The sequence below is a fragment of the Pristiophorus japonicus genome, chromosome 14, assembly GCF_044704955.1.
Source record: "Pristiophorus japonicus isolate sPriJap1 chromosome 14, sPriJap1.hap1, whole genome shotgun sequence".
NCBI lineage: Eukaryota > Metazoa > Chordata > Chondrichthyes > Pristiophoridae > Pristiophorus > Pristiophorus japonicus.
In genome coordinates, this window is record NC_091990.1 from 166,505,051 (window position 1) to 166,525,237 (window position 20,187).

A 20,187-nucleotide genomic window follows, 5' to 3' on the forward strand; every position below is an offset into this window, starting at 1 on the left:
AGTTTGCGCTTGTGCCAATATGAAAATAAAATATTATTAAATAAATGAGTTGAGGATTGTGACACTTCAGAACTTCATCAATGAAGTTATTTCTATCAGAAGTATGGCAGAAGCATTTTCTTTGATTATCTCAACCAGTTCTCCAATGGGGAACGGGCAGGAAAATGGAGCTGAGTCCATGATCAGATCAGCCATGATCTTATTGAATGGTGGAGCAGGCTCAAGGGGCCATATGGCCTACTCCTGCTCCTATTTCTTATGTCCTATTGCTGATTTATGTTTCCAAGGTCACCAGATGTGCTCCAGTATCTTTCTCACGTGGCCATTCTAAATGTGTTTGTCTAGTGAGTGTCAGGCTGTCAGCAGGTTGTCCTGCTGTGGAGAACATTACAGGGAAGCCTAATGCTGTCCGCACCAAAATGTCTACAAAAACACCACTTTCTAGCAGGAGTCACTGGATAGTGGCCCTGAGCAGGGCAGAAAATGTCAATTTCACCTCCCCCCCGCCCCCCCCCCCCCACCCAAAACCTACAAACACGAAAGCACTGTATCAAGGTACTCCAGCTAATTCAGCACATACCATACTCTGAATATCTCAGTACATCACCATATTCAATTTGCTAACAAACCATTGGTGAAAGCCATTTTTCATTTACATCATCAGCCTGAGGATGAGATTATGATTTTTATGATTTATAACATTTCATTGTGGGGGATGTGATTCAGACCAATGAATACATTATTTTAATCTAAAAGAAAATAGGTGCATGAGAAGGCCATTTGGCCCTTCGAGCCTGCACCACCATTCAATATGATCATGGCTGATCATTTTTGCATCTTTAGTATCCCATTCCTGCTTTCTCTCCATACCCCTTGATCCCTCAAGCCATAAGGGTCACATCTAACTCTCTTTTGAATATATCTAACGAACTAGCCTCAACAACTTTCTGTGGTAGAGAATTCCACAGGTTCACAACTCTCCGAGTGAAGAAGTTTCTCCTCATCTCGGTCCAAAATGGCTTACCCCTTATCCTTAGACTGTGACCCCTGGTTCTGGACTTCCCCAACATCGGGAACATTCTTCCTGCATCTAACCTGTCCATCCAATCCTGCTGTGGAGAATATTACAGGGAAGCCTAATGCTGTCCTCACCAAAATGACTTCTCATTTGCTTCATTCAGGTTAGGCACAGAAGGGTGGAATTTGTCGGTGTCATTGGCCATATAGATTGGTGTTGAGTACAGAAAAATACTAGAATATATAAACAGGCTCAATAAAGCTCCACTGGTTCAGTGGGTAAATGCTCCACTTTGTGAATAGTGGTCTACGATTGACCTCAATATCTCCAGATTTCTAGGCTAACCAGCCCTGTTACAGATAACCTCCTGGGTAGTCAGATCCAGCTGGTCCTTCTATGTATATGTTTCTGGCTTGGTCAATCCTGAGATTACCAGCCCTGTTACATACTCATTGCTAGCTAGTCAGCCCCAAATGTTTTAGCTTCTTCTGCCATACCTATAGAAACAGAACAAAATGTGTTAAAAACATGCCCTCAGCATCCAGCATTGACCTACAGTACTGGTGTGGCTTTGTTGTTTAATGCTTGCTTCAGTATCAGTGAACATGTCTCGCAGAATGGAGACCAAAGGAAGGATAAGTATGGTTCAAACATTGTGCTGGTCCGTGTACTTCTCCGTCTCCTTCTGCCTCTTCAAAGTCTGTATTTGGAGGGCCTGCTCCTCAAAGGTGGAGAAAGGATGCATTCTCATCCACTCGCTCTTGTTATGTGCAATTTTCTTCAAAGCCAAACGCCTGGTTTGAGTAGTTAACATTGGTGACATGACAGATTCCGCTACCTGTTTATCGAGGTATTAGTCATAGGTGTCGGGGAGACTAAAACTTGCATCATGCAGGTACTGTAAATGGATGAAGTTGGCAGCAGGTTGTTAAGTGGAAATTCCTACTGAAGGAGGTGTTCCTGGGAAAGACAGGTGCTAGGAAGCCGAACGGGCAACTGTGGGATGTTAGTCAAATACTGTAAGAGCGTGTGGGTAAGAGGCAACCTGTATGGATCTGAGGCATGGACGATGTATAGAAGGCACCTCAAGTCGCTGGAGATATATCACCAACGATGTCTCCGCAAGATCCTACAAATCCCCTGGGAGGACAGGTGCACCAACATCAGTGTCCTCGCCCAGGTCAACATCCCCAGTATTGAAGCACTGACCACACTCGATCAGCTTCGCTGGGCAGGCCACATAGTTCGCATGCCAGACACGAGACTCCCAAAGCAAGTGCTTTATGTGGAGCTCCTTCATGGTAAACGAGCCAAAGGTGGGCAGCGGAAATGTTATAAGGACACCCTCAAAGCCTCCCTGGTAAAGTGCACATCACCACTGACACCTGGGAGACCCTGGCCGAAGACCGCCCGAGGTGGAGAAAGTGCATCCAGGAGGGCGTTAAGCTCTTCGAGTCTCAACGCAAAAGAGCGCGAAGAGGTCAAGCGCAGGCAGCGGAAGGAGCGCGCGGCAAACCAGCCCCACCGACCCCTTCCCTCGACGAATGTCTGTCCCACCTGTAACAGGGTCTGTGGCTCTCGTATTGAACTGTTCAGCCACCAAAGAACTCACTTTGGGAGTGGAAGCAAGTCTTCCTCGATTCCAAGGGACTGCCTATGATAATGATGAAGAGGCAACAGTTCGTGCCGGTAATAGTTGCTGCATTAATATGAATGTCAGTCTGGTTCCATACCTTGCCACTGAACTTCTCTGACAGTGAATCTGATCCTCAACACAGTATTGCTGGCAATGGCGGAATTAAAGACCGCCTCCAGGCTGCCTGATTCATCTTTCAGCTGACGTGCCATTGCAGGGGAAAGGAAATGACTCTGCTGCAGTAATCTTTCTATGACCTCCTCCTTGAAATGTGGTGGCCTATTGCTGCTATGGCTGCTCACCTATTTCCCCGTTTACAGAACAAGCTCCAACAACAGAAACTCATTTAAGCATTTGGGGCGGGTACCTTTTATAACATAAAAAAAAATTAAGCACCCCACATACTCAAATGGGTTTGCAATTTCTGACCGACACAGTACATTGATTATGTGTCACTTCTAATCTTGCCGCAAGTAAGTAATCAACCAGCCGCAATAGATAGGTTTTGTCTAAACACGTTTGACTTAAAATAAGGAAGAAATGCTCGCAGTCTGTTTCCTTCCCGTTGTCAGCCCTCTTTGCAGGACTTTGTCAATTAATATCGACGAGATTTTTTTTAAGTCAGTATGAACGGGAATCCAGAACGCATCCTGCTCCCTCCTGTCTCTCGCAGCCTACATTGGGGTGGCGTTTAGCGCCCTTACATTGTGCACAGAGTCTTGTTCTTGTTGCAGTTGCTGGGATCTGGGCTCGGCTCGCTCGGGTGTGTGCTGAGCTCCCTGTGGACCTGCACTAATCGGCTTTACGCTGCAGTGTCGGGTTACAGTGACGCATTCGCCAAGCGTTGTTCTGCCTTTGTGGGTGGAGACTAGCCTGAGCCGTCACCAATCACCCTCCCATCATCACCAAGCCGCCTCCGAGCTTACATCCTCTTCCAGAGATCGACATCTCCCTGAAAATCGCGAATAAACTGAATAGTCACCAGCAGCCTCAGCAATGGCAAGGAGAGCAAGCAAGAATTGGGCAGACGAGGAGATCAAAGGCTTGTTGGCCATTTGGAAAGATAGGTCCATCCAGGATCAGCTGGCCGGGGCAGTGAGGAATAAAGATGTGTTCGTGAGGATCTCCCGCAGCCTTGAAACGTTAGGGGTCAGCCGGGACTGGAAGCAATGCCGAGCTAAAGTGAAGAACCTGAAATACGAATACAGGACCATGGTGAATCAGAGGAAATCCGGCAGGAGGTGCAAATCCATGCGCTTCTACAGTGAGATTGATGCGGTGCTGGGCTGCCGGCCTTTCCAGGCCAAAGGAGCACTGGACAGAGCTTTGCTCAATGTGGTGATCAAGGAAGAGGAGGGGGAAGAGAAATTGGAAAATGGCCCAGCACAGGCCCCTTCAGCCTCCGAAAACATCACAGGTAACCTTTTAAATCAGACTGCAACATAAATCATTGCACAATTCCTCAGTGTGTTTTCTTCAATGTAAACGAAATTAATATCAATTATTTAGAAGATTTACAGAAAGTGGTGCTGGAGATGATAACTTTCCAAAATATAAAATAGAGGTTTCTGAGGGTTCTCTTTTAGAGCTGTCTGTCGTTGAAGGAATGTGGGCTTCAGTTTTCCAGATACCCTACAGAACCATCAGTGCCCACTCACACCTATAGTGTGTAGACTGCCCTAGAGTGCGAGAAAGCAAGGTGACTGTCAACAAAACAGTGCAGCTTTGATTTTTTTTGAAAATTGATGGAAGATTGTCATAATAAAGAAATGAACACAAAATTCTTGATCTAAACTTTACTCTGTAGTCCAGATGTTTAATATCTCAGATACAGTCACCTGGAGTCGCGTGTCCCCTTTAACATTCACTGTACTTCTCCTAAAGTCACCACCTCCTTTAACATTTAAAGCACAGAACCCAGAGTCAAAGGAGCTGATTCTCTGATCACGTGCTCCCAGTGAAGAGCACTGTTTGGGAAATTGCAGGCCTGATTTTCTGGCAATTAATTTGGGACATTTTTCAGTGTTGAAGTCGCTATATAATGCAAGTTATTAATTTACATGGATGGAAAATGAAGGATTGCTGGATTTCTGGTGTCAGAGCTCCCTGTGAGCGTGGCTCCATGCCATGGGCACCTGATGGGACAATCAATCTTAAAGTTTGCCTTAGCATTCAAAGCACCGACCTCGACAATCACCATCTTCTTTAACATTCACAGCAGGTTATACAAGTCCTGGATGTAAAATAATTGGTCTTTATCTCCCTCCAGCCAAAGACATTTCCTTTCTGCTCATTTTTGACATGCCTGTTCCCTCTATTCCCCCAATTGCAAACATTTCACGGGTCACTCATTAGGAGCGACGATCAGTTATTATGAAAGAAAAGACTGCCTTTAAAAAGTGCCTCATTACATCGCTCAGAAATATTTCAACGCACTTCACAATTAAATATTTTGAAAGCCAGTGACTGCTGGTGACATACTCCGACATATGTTACTATAAAATCTATGCACAGCTCCATAGTGTTAGGGAGAATATACAGCTGTACATTAACCTGAATGTATTTTACAGATACTGATGAATCTGTATTTCCAGCATTTGTGTTTTTATTTCATATTCTTAAATGAATTTAAGATCTGTTTCATAATTAAAGGTTGTAAATATCTTTCCTAACATTATCTCTGATTGTATTGATTTTGAAATATTACCACCAACATATAATCCATGTTCCCTACTTATTCAGTTACAAGTGATCATCTTATTTAGTCGCAAGTGATTATTTGTTTTTTTAAATTTTATGTGGTTATTTGGGTGTGTCCCAATTTTTAGAATTTTCATCATATCTTGTTCCCTTTTTCTTTGCCTGCTTGGCCTGCCATCTGTATCCAAGAATGTGGGTGCAAAGTTTGCTTACAGCTGCTGCCACTACCCCCGACAGCAGAACTTTAGTTTATGCCGATCCCATTCTGTGGCTCTGTGACACTGAGTGTGACAGTGCGTCGCCACCAGTTAGAACTGATAATATTTTATTGCTTCCTCGCTGACTTGATGGGGAGAATTATAGCGAGCTGGGGTAGTTAAATTGTTAAAAATCGGATTCCCGACCTGAATTCGCCCACTTCTAGTTTTAACAGAGGCGGGACCGGAAGCAGGGCTGGGCGGGCAGCCAACCAGCTCCTAGGAGGCGGAAGTTAATTTAAATATTATAATGAGGCTTGAACCTCTTTTTTAACCTTCATTTTGTTTTTAACTGCATGTGGATGGTTTTTACACAATTCATGAAACCCGGCAGCTACAGCAAGGCAGGGACTGCAGGATCCAGGAGGTAAGTGCCTTTATACCTACCTCCTGGACCCAGGGTCCCTACCTAACCCATCCCCTCTGTGATTGGAGACGCCCCCCCCGAGGCCTACATTCATCCCCCAAGGCCTTCCCCCCCCCATCTTAATCCCCGATCTTCTGTATGACTCCCCCCCACCCCCTCGCCGACCAGAACCTTTTAATGGCCTGGGCTGACCCCTGATCTTCCACCCAATCCTTTCAATGGCCCGATCCCCATGCAAAAACTCCCTCCTCTGTGTGGCCTAGAGCCGCCGTCCTTACCATCCGCAACCAGCCAGCCTCTCAATCTGGCTGGCTGTTGGTGGGAAACCGAGGCCTCCCCATTTCCCGAGGGCCTTGGAGCCCCCCCCCCCGCCCCCAACTCACCTTCCACCTTAAAGTCCAGCCCGATGAGTTACTCGAATGAGGAACTGAGTTACATAGTCCAGAAGGTCTGAGGTTCTATTTCCAGTCTGTACCGAGCTACTGATCTCAATCAGGATGTTGTTAAGGAGACTATAATAAGACTCAGTACCCCTGATTTAGGGAAGGGAAATTTAGTGAGCGTTTCTATTCTTGATCGCTATCCAGTAATCCTGCTGCTACGCATGTGTGGATGTGGGGTGAGAGAAAGAAAGACTTGAAGAGAAAGATGTACCATCCGTGGCTAATTAAGGAAGTAAAAGATCGTATCAAATTGAAAACAAAGGCATGCGAGAATAGTGGAAGGTCAGAGGATTGGGAAAGTTTTAGAAACCAGCAAAGGATGACTAAAAAATAATAGAGAAGATAGTTTATAAACTAGGAAGAAATATAAAAACAGACAGGAAGAGCTTCTACAGGTATATAAAAAGGAAGAAAGTAGCTAAAGTAAACGTTGGTCCCTTAGAGGATGAGACTGGGGAATTAATAATGGGAAAATGGCAGAGACTTTGAACAAATATTTTGTATCGGTCTTCATGGTAGAAGACACTAAAAGTATCCCAATATTTGAAAATCAAGGGGCTATTGGGAGGGAGGAACTTAAAACAATCACTATCACTAGAGAAAAAGTACGCGGCAAACTAATGGGACAAAAGGTGGAGAAGTCCCTTGGACGTGATGGCCTGCATCTTAGGATCTTAAAAGAAGTGGCTGCAGAAATAGTGGATCATTAGTTGTAATCTACCAAAATTCCCTGGATTCTGGCGAGGTCCCAGCGGATTGGAAAACCACAAATGTAACACCCCTATTTAGGAAAGGAGGGAGACAGAAAGCAGGAAACTATAGACAAGTTAGCCTAACATCTGTCATTGGGAAAATGCTGGAGTCCTTTATTAAGGAAGCAGTAGCGGGATATTTTGAAAAGCATAATTCAATCAAGTAGAGTCAGCATGGTTTTATGAAAGGGAATCATGTTTGGCAAATTTGCCGGAGTTCTTTGAGGATGTAACGAGCAGGGTGGCCTACTCCTGCTCCTAATTCTTATGTTCTTATGAGCAGGAGTCGGCCACTTTGCCCATCTAGCCTGCTCCACCATTTAAATAAGATCATGGCTGATCTGATCATGCACTCAGCTCCACTTCCCTTCCGGTTCCCATAACCCTTTATTCCTTAACGCTAAAAAATCTGTCTCAAAATCATGTCTCAAAATTATGTTTAACAAATTTGCTGGAGTTCTTTGAGGATGTAACGAGCGGGGTGGATAAAAGGGAACCAGTAGATGTGGTGTATTTGGATTTCCAGAACGCATTCGATAAGGTGCCACATAAAAGGTTACTGCACAAGATAAAAGTTCACGGGGTTTGGGGTAATATATTAGCATGGATAGAGGATTGGCTAACTAACAGAAAACAGAGAGTTGGGATAAATGGGTCATTTTCAGGTTGGCAAATTGTAACTCGTGGGGTGCCACAGGGATCAGTGCTGGGGCCTCAACTATTTACAATCTATATTAATGACTTGGATGAAGGGACCGAGTGTAATATAGCTAAACTTTTTTATGATACAAAGATAGGTGGGAAAGCAAGTTGTGAGGATGACACAAAGAATCTGCAGATCGGCTAAATGAGTGTGCAAACATTTGGCAGATGGAGTATAATGTTGGAAACTGTGAGGTTATTCACTTTGGTAGGAAAAATAAAAAAGCAAGTTATTATTTAAATGGAGAGAGATTACAAAATTCTACAGTACAGAGGAATCTGGGGGTCCTTGTACAGGAAACACAAAAGGTTAGTATGCAGGTACAGCAAGTAATTAGGAAGGCAAATGGAATTTTGGCCTTTATTGCAAGGGATATGGAGTATAAAAGTAGGGAAGTCTTGCTACAACTGTACCACACCTGGCCTCCTTGTTTAAGGAGGGATATACTTTGCATTGGAGGCAGTTCAGAGAAGGCTCACGAGGTTGATTTCTGAGATGAAGCAGGTTGGGCCTATACTCATTGGAGTTGAGAAAAATGAGAGGTGATTATTGAAACATATAAGATTCTGAAGGGGCTTAGAAACATAGAAACATAGAAAATAGGTGCAGGAGTAGGCCATTCGGCCCTTCGAGCCTGCACCGCCATTCAATGAGTTCATGGCTGAACATGCAACTTCAGTACCCCATTCCTGCTTTCTCGCCATACCTCTTGATCCCCCTAGTAGTAAGGACTTCATCTAACTCCTTTTTGAATATATTTAGTGAATTGGCCTCAACAACTTTCTGTGGTAGAGAATTCCACAGGTTCACTGGGTGAAGAAGTTTCTCCTCATCTCGGTCCTAAATGGCTTACCCCTTATCCTTAGACTGTGACCCCTGGTTCTGGACTTCCCCAACTTCCTGCATCTAACCTGTCTGAACCCATCTGAATTTTAAACGTTTCTATGAGGTCCCCTCTCATTCTTCTGAACTCCAGTGAATACAAGCCCAGTTGATCCAGTCTTTCTTGATAGGTCAGTCCCGCCATCCCGGGAATCAGTCTGGTGAATCTTCGCTACACTCCCTCAATAGCAAGAATGTCCTTCCTCAAGTTAGGAGACCAAAACTGTACACAATACTCCAGGTGTGGCCTCACCAAGGCCCTGTACAACTGTAGCAACACCTCCCTGCCCCTGTACTCAAATCCCCTCGCTATGAAGGCCAACATTCCATTTGCTTTCTTAACCGCCTGCTGTACCTGCATGCCAACCTTCAATGACTGATGTACCATGACACCCAGGTCTCGTTGCACCTCCCCTTTTCCTAATCTGTCACCATTCAGATAATAGTCTGTCTCTCTGTTTTTACCACCAAAGTGGATAACCTCATATTTATCCACATTATATTTCATCTGCCATGCATTTGCCCACTCACCTAACCTATCCAAGTCACTCTGCAGCCTCATAGCATCCTCCTCGCAGCTCACACTGCCACCCAACTTAGTGTCATCCGCAAATCTGGAGATACTACATTTAATCCCCTCGTCTAAATCATTAATGTACAGTGTAAACAGCTGGGGCCCCAGCACAGAACCTTGCGGTACCCCACTAGTCACTGCCTGCCATTCTGAAAAGTACCCATTTACTCCTACCCTTTGCTTCCTGTCTGACAACCAGTTCTCAATCCATGTCAGCACACTACCCCCAATCCCATGTGCTTTAACTTTGCACATTAATCTCTTGTGTGGGACCTTGTCGAAATCCTTCTGAAAGTCCAAATATACCACATTAACTGGTTCTCCCTTGTCCACTCTACTGGAAACATCCTCAAAAAATTCCAGAAGATTTGTCAAGCATGATTTCCCTTTCACAAATCCATGCTGACTTGGACCTATCATGTCATCTCTTTCCAAATGCGCTGCCATGACATCCTTAATAATTGATTCCATCATTTTACCCACTACCGATGTCAGGCTGACCGGTCTATAATTCCCTGTTTTCTCTCTCCCTCCTTTTTTAAAAAGTGGGGTTACATTGGCTACCCTCCATCGATAGGAACTGATCCAGAGTCAATGGAATGTTGGAAAATGACTGTCAATGCATCCGCTATTTCCAAGGCCACCTCCTTACGTACTCTGGGATGCAGTCCATCAGCCCCTGGGGATTTATCGGCCTTCAATCCCATCAATTTCCCCAACACAATTTCCCGGCTAATAAGGATTTCCCTCAGTTCCTCCTCCTTACTAGACCCTCTGACCCCTTTTATATCCGGAAGGTTGTTTGTGTCCTCCTTAGTGAATACCGAACCAAAGTACTTGGTCTGCCATTTCTTTGTTCCCCGTTATGACTTCCCCTGATTCTGACTGCAGGGGACCTACGTTTGTCTTTACTAACCTTTTTCTCTTTACATATCTACAGAAACTTTTGCAATCCGTCTTAATGTTCCCTGCAAGCTTCTTCTCGTACTCCATTTTCCCTGCCCTAATCAAACCCTTTGTCCTCCTCTGCTGAGTTCTAAATTTCTCCCAGTCCCCGGGTTCGCTGCTATTTCTGGCCAATTTGTATGCCACTTCCTTAGCTTTAATACTATCCCTGATTTCCCTTGATAGCCACGGTTGAGCCACCTTCCCTTTTTTATTTTTACGCCAGACAGGAATGTACAATTGTTGTAGTTCATCCATGCGGTCTCTCATTGTCTGCCATTGCCCATCCACTGTCAACCCCTTAAGTATCATTCGCCAATCTATCCTAGCCAATTCACGCCTCATACCTTCAAAGTTACCCTTCTTTAAGTTCTGGACCATGGTCTCTGAATTAACTGTTTCATTCTCCATCCTAATGCAGAATTCCACCATATTATGGTCACTCTTTCCCAAGGGGCCTCGCACAACGAGATTGCTAATTAATCCTCTCTCATTACACAACACTCAGTCTAAGATGGCCTCCCCCCTAGTTGGTTCCTCGACATATTGGTCTAGAAAACCATCCCTTATGCACTCCAGGAAATCCTCCTCCACCGTATTGCTTCCAGTTTGGTTAGTCCAATCTATGTACATATTAAAGTCACCCATTATAACTGCTGCACCTTTATTGCATGCACCCCTAATTTCCTGTTTGATGCCCTCCCCAACATCACTACTACTGTTTGGAGGTCTGTACACAACTCCCACTAACGTTTTTTGCCCTTTGGTGTTCTGCAGCTCTACACATATAGATTCCACATCATCCAAGCTAATGTCCTTCCTAACTATTGCATTAATCTCCTCTTTAACCAGCAATGCTACCCCACCTCCTTTTCCTTTTATTCTATCCTTCCTGAATGTTGAATATCCCTGGATGTTGAGTTCCCAGCCCTGATTATCCTGGAGCCACGTCTCCGTAATCCCAATCACATCATATTTGTTAACATCTATTTGCACAGTTAATTCATCCACCTTATTACGGATACTCCTCGCATTAAGACACAAAGCCTTCAGGCTTGTTTTTTTAACACCCTTTGTCGTTTTAGAATTTTGCTGTACAGTGACCCTTTTTATTCTTTGCCTTGTGTTTCTCTGCCCTCCACTTTTCCTCATCTCCTTTCTGTCTTTTGCTTTTGTCTCCTTTTTGTTTCCCTCTGTCTTCCTGTATTGGTTCCCATCCCCCTGCCATATTAGTTTAACTCCTTCCCAACAGCAGTAGCAAACACTCCCTCTAGGACATTGGTTCCGGTCCTGCCCAGGTGCAGACCGTCCAGTTTGTACTGGTCCCACCTCCCCCAGAACCGGTTCTAATGCCCCAGGAATTTGAATCCCTCCCTGCTGCACCACTGCTCAAGCCACTAGGGGGCATAGTTTCAGAATTTAAAATGGAAATGAGGAGGAATTTCTTCTCTCGGAGGGTCGTGAATCTTTGGAATTCTCTGCCCCAGATAGCTGTGGAGGCTGAGTCGTTGAATGTATTTAAGGTGGAGATAGACAAATTTTTGAACGTTTAGGGAGTCGAGGGTTATGGGGAGTGGGCAGGGAAGTGGAGTTGAGGCCAAGATCTGATCAGCCATGATCTTATTGAATGGCGGAGCAGGCTCGAGAGGCCAAATGGCCTACTCCTGCTCCTATTTCTAATGTTCTTATGACAGGATTGAACCTGGATATCTATTTAAGCTGAATATCCCGCCGATACTCACAGTCATAGATAAATTGTGGTCACTGGTGGAGGTATCAAAGGGCACCTGGTTCTTGTGGAACTGTACCCCAATAAAACACCTTGAGGAGAGGTGGAGGAGAAAGTGGAGAAAACTGGTTTGAAAAAACACATTGATTTACAGATATGAATCTTTATGAGAACAGTGTAACCTGTCCCACGCTGTAATTACTGTTCTCTCTGACCAGATTTCCAATGAGGAGAGGACACATTTTTGTATTAAAATTGGCTGAGCACTCACATGTTGTAAATCTTAAACTCCACAGCGTGCTATGCCCAACCAGCTGCGGCCATCAGCAGAGACGAGGAAGAAGATAAAGTTCTGCCCGAACCCCAGTCTGGAGCAGACAGTGTTACAGGTATGTGTCAAGTGTTATGAAGAATGATGGGGAGGCAAGGATTAGATTCCAACATTTATCCAAACTAGTGATTGATGCAAGTGAGAGAGAATGGCATCCTTTTTTGGGGGAGTGGGGGTGAATGGTAAGCGGGATCTCTTTGGGATCACTTTCGCAAACAATGGAAGATTGGAATCAACCACGGAGGATTGCAGCTGACTCTATTCAGTGCTTCAATGTCTATTTTCACATCTTTGCTGAGGAAATGGTATTAGTATAGACAAGTTTAGCCTGCTAACTCCACTGGTCTTAGTGTCTGTATTCCAGAGAAATTCTTTTTATAACCCAATTGTCTCTCGTTGTCTCCTTAAGGTGCCAACTTATGCTAGAGTACAGGTTCCCTCGTGTACCTCCTCCAAATAGGCTGAATCAGACTGTTTGCAACCTTGGTGTCATATTTGATCCCAAAATGAGCTTCCGACCACATATCTGCACCATGACTAAGGCTGCCTATTTCCACCTCCAGAATATCGCCCGTCTCCGCCCCTTCCTCAGTTCACCTGCTCCTGAAACCCTCATCCCTGCCTTCGATACCTCTAGACCTGACTATTCCAACGCATTCCTGGCTGGCCTCCCATGTTCGACCTTCTTTAAACTTGAGGTCATCCAAAAGGCTGCTGCCCATGTCCTAACTCACACCAAGTCCATTCACCCATTACCCCTGTGCTCGCTGACCTACATTGGCTCCCGGTTAAGCAACGCATCGATTTTAAAATTTTCATCCTTGTTTTCAAATCCCTCTATGGCCTCACCCCTTCCTATCTCTCTAATCTCCTCCAGCCCCACAATCTTCCGAGATATCTGTGCTGCTCTAATTCTGCCCTCTTGAGCATCCCTGATTATAATCGCTCCATCATTGGTGGCCCTGCCTTCAGCTTCCCAAGCCCTAAGCTCTGGAACTCCCTCCCTAAACCTCTCCGCCTCTCTCCTCTCATTCCTCTTTTAAGATGTTCCTTAAAACCTACCTCTTTGATCAAGCTTTTGGTCATCTTTCCTAGTATCTCCTTATGTAGCTTTGTATCACATTTTGTTTTATAACGCTCCTGTGAAGCACCTTGGGACGTTTTACTATGTTAAAGGCGCTATATAAATGCAAGCTGTTGTTTATTCATATGGGAGACTAGAGAATGCATTTTGGTGGGGCTGTTACGCTATAGGGGGCATCATAGCCAAGCCCAAACCTGCTCCCACCTGATGTTCACAACCATGCACTTTTCAACAGAAGTCATTTTGTTTGCAATAGTCTTGACAGTAATCAATATTATATGTATACTAGGAAATCTCCCATGGCATTTCTCACAGGTGATAAGGAGGCTTGTTCCAGATGCGAGTACACAGATCCGATCTTCATGGCTCCATCATTTCTTATGGCTTGGGGACTGATTGATTCCTGGGATGACAGGACTGACATATGAGGAGAGACTGGATCAACTGGGCTTGTATTCAATGGAATTTAGAAGAATGAGAGGGGATCTCATGGAAACATATAAAAATCTGGCGGGATTGGACAGGTTCGATGCAGGAAGAATGTTCCCATTGCTGGGGAGTTCCAGAACCAGGGGTCACAGTCTAAGGATAAGGGGTAAGCCATTTAGGACCGAGATGAGGAGAAACTTCTTCACTCAGAGAATTGTGAACCTGTAGAATTCTCTACCACAGAAAGTTGTTGAGGCCAGTTCGTTGGATATATTCAAAAGGGAGTTAGATGTGGCCCTTACGGCTAAAGGGATCAGGGGGTGTGGAGAGAAAGCAGGAGTGGGGTACTGAAGTTGCATGATCAGCCATGATCATATTGAATGGTGGTGCAGGCTCGAAGGGCTGAATGGCCTACTCCTGCACCTATTTTCTATGTTTCTAACCTGCCAGTTATGGTATGAATAATATCAAATGGTTAGCATGATCCACTCAGAAGGCCAGGAGAAACTCCACACTCATACCGATACTAAACCTTTTATATGTTTGGTATATAAATTGTTTATTTTGAATTTGGTCCTATACAACAAGGTTGAACAGACAAGCAAAATGTGAAAGAGAAAATCCAAAGGCGATACCATTTAATATTGCTTGGGGCTTGAAGCATTGAACTGAGGCTCAGGTTGTGGAATCTAGTCCAAATTGAGAGCAGATGTTGCCATTTGGATGTGAGGCTCGGGGTATCGTGTAGCACGTGTTCGATACAGGGTTACGGTCGCTTTGTACTGTCCCATGAAGCACCTTCAGGTGGGGTGCAATACTAGTTCAGTACCTGTAGTTTTAGACGGACTCATTAACTGGTATTAGAAATGACAATGGCTTCAAATTGAAAGCTACTGAAATCCTATCCTTAGGCTTGTGTGGAGCATAAACACGGGTTGAATGGCCTGTTTAGAAACATAGAAAATAGGTGCAGGAGTGGGCCATTCGGCCCTTCTAGCCTGCACCGCCATTCAATGGGTTCATGGCTGAACATGCAATTTCAGTATCCCATTCCTGCTTTCTCGCCATACCCCTTGATCCCCCTAGTAGTAAGGACTACATCTAACTCTTTTTTGAATATATTTAGTGAATTGGCCTCAACAACTTTCTGTGGTAGAGAATTCCACAGGTTCACCACTCTCTGGGTGAAGAAGTTTCTCCTCATCTCGGTCCTAAATGTCTTACCCCTTATCCTTAGACTGTGATCCCTGGTTCTGGACTTCCCCAACATTGGGAACATTCTTCCTGCATCTAACCTGTCTAAACCCATCAGAATTTTAAACATTTCTATGAGATCCCCTCTCATTCTTCTGAACTCCAGTGAATACAAGCCCAGTTGATCCAGTCTTTCTTGATATGTCAGTCCCGCCATCCCGGGAATCAGTCTGGTGAACCTTCGCTGCACTCCCTCAATAGCAAGAATGTCCTTCCTCAAGTTAGGAGACCAAAACTGTACACAATACTCCAGGTGTGGCCTCACCAAGGCCCTGTACAACTGTAGTAACACCTCCCTGCCCCTGTTCTCAAATCCCCTCGCTATGAAGGCCAACATGCCATTTGCTTTCTTACCTGCTGTACCTGCATGCCAACCTTCAATGACTGATGTACCATGACACCCAGGTCTCGTTGCACCTCCCCTTTTCCTAATCTGTCACCATTCAAATAATAGTCTGTCTCTCTGTTTTTACCACCAAAGTGGATAACCTCACATTTATCCACATTATACTTCATCTGCCAAGCATTTGCCCACTCACCTAACCTATCCAAGTCACTCTGCAGCCTCATAGCATCCTCCTCGCAGCTCACACTGCCACCCAACTTAGTGTCATCCGCAAATTTGGAGATACTACATCTAATCCCCTCATCTAAATCATTAACGTACAATGTAAACAGCTGGGGCCCCAGCACAGAACCTTGCGGTACCCCACTAGTCACTGCCATTCTGAAAAGTACCCATTTACTCCTACTCATTGCTTCCTGTCTGCTAACCAGTTCTCAATCCACATCAGCACACTACCCCCAATCCCATGTGCTTTAACTTTGCACATTAATCTCTTGTGTGGGACCTTGTCGAAAGCCTTCTGAAAGTCCAAATACACCACATCAACCGGTTCTCCCATGTCCACTCTGCACTGTAAACCCTACACATCAACATTACATTACTGACGGTAACATGTGTAAAGCCAATTGGTGTTGTTCAGTTTGTTGGATTGCAACGGGATTGGTTTAGTTGAATGGTGTTGGGTTCTAATGATACTGGTTCATTTGAGAGTCAGTGAGGTCTGATGGGAAAAGTTTGGTTGAGTGCTGTTGTGTTCTAAAGGGACTGGTACAACTTACTGTTATAATTTACTTCTATGCTTGATTCCTCATGTAGCAGAAACAGAAGGCCCTGTGGAAGAAGAGAAGATTAGCACAGCCTCGGAGGCCCCTGCTGCAACAAGCAGGAAAAGGATTGAACCTGAGCACGGTGCGTACCTGAGCAATGATGCACTAATAATGTTATGAATATGAGCAGGGTAATTACAGAATTATTGTTTACAAATCCAGCAAATTGTCAGGAATTACTGGCACAGTCAAAACAGGTATGGGAATGAGACCTAGCGATGGAAGGGCCGAATGCCAGATTACCATCTTAGGTATTATATATATACTCTCTCCACTCATTTGACAACTCATAATTTTGGTGCTAGGGCGTGCTGCTTGCTGTTTGGCAGTCCTGGCCTGCCCAATGTCTTCCCCACTCCTGAGACACTGCCAGGCCCTTGCTTTGATCTTTGCCGATAACCCAGCACTTCTGTTATGAAAGCGCAGAACTCACTTTAGGAGTGGAAGCAAGTCTTCCTCGATTCCGAGGCACTGCCTATGATGATGTTATGAAAGTACAATGAGCGAGAGACGTGGATTTTAACTAAATTGGCTTTTAAGATCCCTTGGGCTAAAACCTCCACTTTTGTGCTTATCGCCCAAAAATGGGCGTTATTTCTGGCATGGGCATTAAAAACGGGTTTTCAGATCGCCGGCTTCTCGTCCATTCTCAAAACACCTAGTTTACATTTTTGAAAATGGGCGTTACCGTGAGCAATATCAAATGGGCAGTAGCGTTAAATTTTTTTGACCTTCTGTCATAAAGTGTGGCCGTCCTTAGCAACGGCATGGCAACGCTCGATTCCCGCAATTCAGGAGGTCAAGGGTCATCATGATATGTGCAGAAGAGGAGACAGAGAGGGAGCTCAGAGGCACTGAAAGCATGTGTGGCTGTGGTGTGTGCTTGTCTGGCTGTTGTGGGAGGAACGATGGAGATTCACCAGCAGCAAAAAGCCTACTAAGATCATAGCTGGCACCGAGTTTTTGTCCAACAAATAAGATATCACATGGAAGGGATGGAGGAGGCCCTGGAGCTGGTACCCAGGAACACTGGTGGCAGGGGGCTCCCAGTGGTCCCGGAGTGCAGCACTGCACCCCAAGGTGATGCACCCTTATGCCAACCACACATGAAAGCCAGCAGCAACATCTTGCAGCGCTTCAGCTGTCACCCCCCCATGAAGCATCGCCTGAGGACCTCCTCGGCCAGACGGCTTGGAGTCAGGAGGGTAAGGGGAAGGGGAAGGGGTAGGGATGGGGAGGAGGGGTAGGGATGGGGAGGAGAAGCAGGGGTGGGGCGGTGGGGGGGCAGGGTTGTCTTGTACAGAAATACTGATGATTTCAGACTAATGTTCGGTTTACATGTTTTTTATTTACCAAAGCCTTTCAGCACATTGGCTCAGATAGCTGCACTATTACATGCTGGTGATTCCTTAACATCAAAGGGTATAATCACACTTAACTTCAATCAACTTAAACTTTATCTGTCACCAAGGTGATGCACACCATTGATGTATGACCTGCACAGCCAGCAGTGTGTCAGCCTTGTAAATAACACCAACGTTCTTTCAGGCAAAGCGATCATTGATGAGGTCCTGATGCAAAGTTCTTGCAGCTATCATGCCACTATGGGCCCTTTCATGTGGTCTACAGGGGGGCGGGGGCATGGCTTCAGCGTCAGCCTGATTGACTGGGCTGATATCAGCGTCCGCCTCCTCTTCCTCTCTCTCCTGAGATGGACTGTCAGACTCATCAGGCAATTCTTGTCCCCTCCTGATAGCCATGTTGTGTAGCATGAAGCACACCACCATGAATTGAGCTACCTGCTCAGGGTGGTATTGGAGCTCGTCGCCTGTGGTCCAGGCATCTAAAGCGCTGCTTCAGCACGCCAATGGTTTTCTCCACGATATTGCGAGTTGCTCTGTGGCTCTCATTGTATCGCCTCTCAGCCTCGGTGTGGGTGTCGCGCAGTGGGGGTCATCAGCCAGGTGGCGAGGCCACATCCTTTGTCCCCAAGCATCCAGCATTGACCTTGTGGCTGACTGTTAAACAAGTCAGATACAGTGCTCTCACGCAGGATGTGAGCATCATCGATGCTGCCCGGAAATTGAGTATTCACTGCCAGTGTAATTTGCTGGTAGCCGACAACCAGTTGGACATTCATAGAAACATAGAAAATAGGTGCAGGAGTAGGTCATTCGGCCCTGCGAGCCTGCACCACCATTCAATAAGATCATGGCTGATCCTTCACCTCAGTACCCCTTTCCTGCTTTCTCTCCATACCCCTTCATCCCTTTAGCCGTAAGGGCCATATCTAACTCCCTCTTGAATATATCCAATGAATATATTCAGGGAGTGGAATCCCTTGCGGTTCCTGAAAACCTCTGCATCCTGAAAAGGTGCCTGCATCGTGATGTGCGTACAGTCTTTTGCTCCCTGCACTTGGGGAAGTTTGCAATTCTGGAAAATCCTAGAGCCCTCTCACTCTGTGCCTCCCTGGTCTTGGGAAGCTGATCAAGTCCCTCCTGCATGCGTACAGGGCTTCAGTGACCTGTCTAATGCAGCGATGTGTGGCATGCTGAGAAAGTGTCGCCAGCTGTGACCTGAAAAGAACCCGAGGCATAGAACGACAGTGCCGCGGTGACTTTGACCTCGACGGACAGTGCAGTACTGATGATGCTGGCAGGCTGCAGATCTTCCCTTATCAGCTGGCATACCTCAGTGATAACCTCTTTGTGGAAGCGCAGTCTCCGAAGGCAGGAGGTGTCGGGCAAGTCGAGGTAAGACTGCTTCTCCTTGTACTTGCGGGGGGTGTAACATCTGGTCCTCCTCATCAGTCTGTCACGTCTTACATTGGGCACATAATGCAGTGGAGCGTTTCTTTGGTGTTGTCGAGTCTACTGCATGTATTTGGTCAGCAAGAGAAGGTGAGAAAGGACAGGACCCATTGCAGTAGCTCTCTGTTTTCCACCGATTGCTCACAAACAAGGAATGTCCCGAAGAACACACCTCTTCAATTCCAATCGGTCACAGTGTGGTCAAGATGTTTTTAGAGATGTTCACATCAACTCCAACGACCTGCAGGGTACATCCGAACTCCACCGAGGTTGAAGCACAGCAGTCTTTAAAAGACATGACATGTGATCTAGAACATGGCATCCATATCCCTGTGATTCGTTCCGGTTAGTTCCACTTTTTGTGAGCAGTTTTTTGAGCGAGCGATATTGTGGGCGATATGTGTGCGAGATGGTGCAATTGACGACGGGCGATCTCCATGGCCGCTATTTTGGATAAATATGCTCTTTACGACAAAAAACAGTGAGCGGGCATTAATATTGAATCTCGGCGTTAATTCAGTGCAGAAAGGCACGCTGGGCGATATTATGGGCCTTGAAATCGTCCATCCTGCTGATTCCGCCCCAAAAAAGTGAGCGAGCGGTAATATTTTTTCTCGGCATTAAGCACATAGGGAAAGTAACGCTCGGCGATAAGTTTCCGAAAAATGCCCGTCAGTTTCCATTTTGAGCCAAAATGAGCGATATCTGGGCGTTATACGTCATTTCAGCGGTAAAGTGGGCGATAAGCATGCAAAGAAAGTGGAGGTTCTAGCCCCACTTATTGTAACTGGACTTATAGGGACAGCCACCAAGCCAAAATTAAACAAAAATTCTTAATTTGGCATCATAAATGGAGTTATCCCCAGTGTCCTGGAGCCAATATTTATCCCTCAATCAACAGAACAAAATCAGATGATCTGGTCATTATCACATTGATGTTTGTGGGAGCTTGCTGTGCGCAGGTTGGCTGCCGCGTTTCCCACATTACAACAGTGACTACACTTCAAAAGTACTTCATTGCGCTTTGAGACGTCCGGTCGTTGAAAGGTGCTATATAAATGCAAGTCTTTCTTTATAACCACCACCAAATGTAGCAC

The 20,187-nt window shown here is 45.5% G+C and overlaps 1 protein-coding gene across 4 annotated transcripts in view; it reads left to right on the forward strand.

Annotated features, from left to right (window-relative positions):
- The window catches only part of LOC139280212 (uncharacterized), a 122,494-nt gene that overhangs the window by 99,113 nt on the left and 3,194 nt on the right, over nt 1–20,187 (forward strand). For 2 of the 4 annotated variants that reach the window (XM_070899810.1, XM_070899814.1), the window contains 3 exons: nt 5,946–5,978; nt 12,303–12,395; nt 16,267–16,359. In XM_070899810.1, the coding sequence (XP_070755911.1) occupies nt 5,946–5,978; nt 12,303–12,395; nt 16,267–16,359 (219 nt within the window). The remainder of the gene's footprint in view (nt 1–5,945; nt 5,979–12,302; nt 12,396–16,266; nt 16,360–20,187) is intronic. The other 2 variants (XM_070899811.1, XM_070899815.1) reach the window with 1 other exon arrangement.